The following is a 2,504-nucleotide window of genomic DNA, read 5'->3' as shown; positions in this document are numbered from 1 at the left end:
TAAAAAATGGCCAGCTTATGGGTCTTGAATAATGCCCTTTCTCATGGTCTAACAATAGTTTGTTATCAGGTTCTCCAATCAACTTCATCTATGTCATCCTTCTACAACATGATGGACAGCTGACTTTGTTCTATATATATTCATTCAATCATAAGGAAGAAACACAAGAGTGATACAGATTCAAGTATCCCCTTCTTTGTTAAAGCATGCAGTTAGTTCTCTTGGATAAATCAAGATAGTCACAAAGTAAAATGTCTGACAGACTGACACACACAAGGGCAGACTTCATGGTACCTCTAGTGGATTTGAAACCTGAATAATGACTATTCCTTAATCAAATGCTTGAAATTCATTTATGAAGAGATAAGCTTTAAGGATCTTTCTTTCTTAAAGTTGAGCCAGATAAGAACAAATAGAAAGCAAAAGGCCTCCTCACATTCTAAGAAAGTGAGCATCTACAGAGTAGGTTCTCATGTTAGAGCCAAATGGTCTATAATTCATTCAAGAAAATCATGAAACTGTTGACAAGACTACCGCGCTCTACAGAAATAAATAGGCTGCATAAGCATAGCAACTGCTGCCGGTGACTGTGCTACATAAGGATGATAAGGGAAACCACCTTTCACATAACAAAAGTGGTAAACTAGCCTGCCTATAACTGACTGCATTGCCTCACATTGCTAATCAACTAAGTCATCCCACCATTATTAATAGATTTAAATATAATGATGTATGATATGTACTGTGCTTTCTATTGCTCACGTTGTGATGATAAATTTCTTAGGAGGGTATTTACATTATTCTGATTTGCAACTATTAGTTTGCGATGAAAATTCTAACTGTTCATCTCCCTCAATCAGGGGGCAACACAAGGATGAGAGTGGCACAAAATGTACTTGTGCAACCAGATCATGACCTCAGATTGACAAGCATTATGCTTTTAAAAATAACATATATAGCACTTACCGAAGCAGGGTTCATGATTCCTCCAGTTAAATCAGAACCCAGGATATGAAGTGCTCCCTTACATACACTTGAAATCCAGGTCTTCATAAAGAAGCTTTTGGGGTCTTTTTTCTTGAGTCCCAGAGATACAAGCACAATGAAGAATGTCAGCAGTCCTTCTGTTAATGCCCCATGATGCATACCAACATTTAAACGAGGTCCATGACCAACTTTAGGGCATACTCTTTTGATTAGCATAACTCCAATAATAGATCCAAGTACCTGAACAGGACAGACTGAAGTTATCAAACTATTGTATTTCTTAAGATTGGCGTAAGAAACGACAAAATCGTAGACAATTAAATAACCCATAGCAAGTAATTGGATAATGACTGAATATGTATATGATGCCATATGCAATCATACAGAGCTACTGTCATTGCGCCATGCTTTTCACTGAAGAATTTTTACAGTGAGAAAATATGACACTCAAACTAAAAAAAGAAACCAACTTTAGAAGATAGCTGGCATTAATGCAGCATAATTAAAAATAATCTCATAATCATAAAAAACACAAAGAACAGCCAACCCAACAACCACAATTGAGACAACTAATTTCACAAACTTTCTGAACCTGAATGTTAGATATTAGTGCATACTTCTCTCGTCAATATCAAGCATACAATCGCCCCATGAATTTCTCAGAACTATTAACCTGATTTCAGAAATCAAGCTTCTTTTTTTCCCAAATTTTTACAAGAGAAATATTTTTTTTTCTCCCATATAAATGTTGGGCGTGAAATCAAATACAAACATTGGAAATCAAACTTGGAATTGCTCATCTGTACCAACAACGCCCAGAAATCAAGGAAAATCTCAAAGAGAAGCAAACAAAGAAAGAAAAAAAAAGTATCAGACCTGAGAGGGGATGCGGACAAAGACGACGAAAAAGAAGCCTTTGACGCCGGAGGAGAATGCAGAGGAGAACACGGTGAGGGGGTTGTAGGAGGCGCCGCCGGTATGGTCGGTGAGCCAAGCGAAAAAGAACATATAAGTGACGCCGACGACGATCTTCAGGACATCAGCGTCGGGGTAATGGTGGACGCCGAGGTAATCGTAGATCAGAAGCTTGGAAAGGGCACCAGCCCAGACCCACAGAAAGGAGAGGGCCATGTCCAGGAGGATCAGGCCAGCCATGGCCACCGCTGGCGCCGGAAAAGATGGTCGGAGTTGAAGCGCTCTGAGAGCAGCGTCCTCCGCTTAGCTCTATCCTTCTTGAAAAAAAAAGGGATCTTTTTAATGGTTTATATAACCAATTTTCACTGAAGTCCTTGTTATAATACTTATTCACGGAAAATATTCCATTTAAGAACTTCTTTGGGAATAAGATTAATATATATATTTTTAAATATAGTGGATTAGCAGGGATTTATTAGAAAAATCAAACCAAAAACAGACAAACAGACACAAAACAGACTACGAGAGAGAAAAACAGAAAAACACAATAAATAGACATAAAAAAATAGAAAAATTGCATCGTAAAAAAACAATGATGTCGA

General features: G+C 37.8%; 1 protein-coding gene across 1 annotated transcript; it reads right to left on the bottom strand.

Annotated features, from left to right (window-relative positions):
* Window positions 1-894: 894 nt before the first annotated feature.
* On the bottom strand, window positions 895-2,216 carry LOC120256600 (aquaporin SIP2-1-like). Its single transcript, XM_039264257.1, has 2 exons — window positions 1,864-2,216; window positions 895-1,227 (listed from the first exon to the last, which is right to left on the bottom strand). The coding sequence occupies exons 1-2, from the start codon at window positions 2,140-2,142 to the stop codon at window positions 910-912; spliced, it is 597 nt and encodes a 198-aa protein (XP_039120191.1). The 5' UTR covers window positions 2,143-2,216; the 3' UTR covers window positions 895-909.
* Between the last annotated feature and the right edge of the window lie 288 nt (window positions 2,217-2,504).

Source organism: Dioscorea cayenensis, unplaced genomic scaffold (genome assembly GCF_009730915.1).
Source record: "Dioscorea cayenensis subsp. rotundata cultivar TDr96_F1 unplaced genomic scaffold, TDr96_F1_v2_PseudoChromosome.rev07_lg8_w22 25.fasta BLBR01001539.1, whole genome shotgun sequence".
Taxonomy (NCBI): Eukaryota; Viridiplantae; Streptophyta; class Magnoliopsida; order Dioscoreales; family Dioscoreaceae; genus Dioscorea; species Dioscorea cayenensis.
This window is presented reverse-complemented; position numbering and strand designations above follow the sequence as displayed.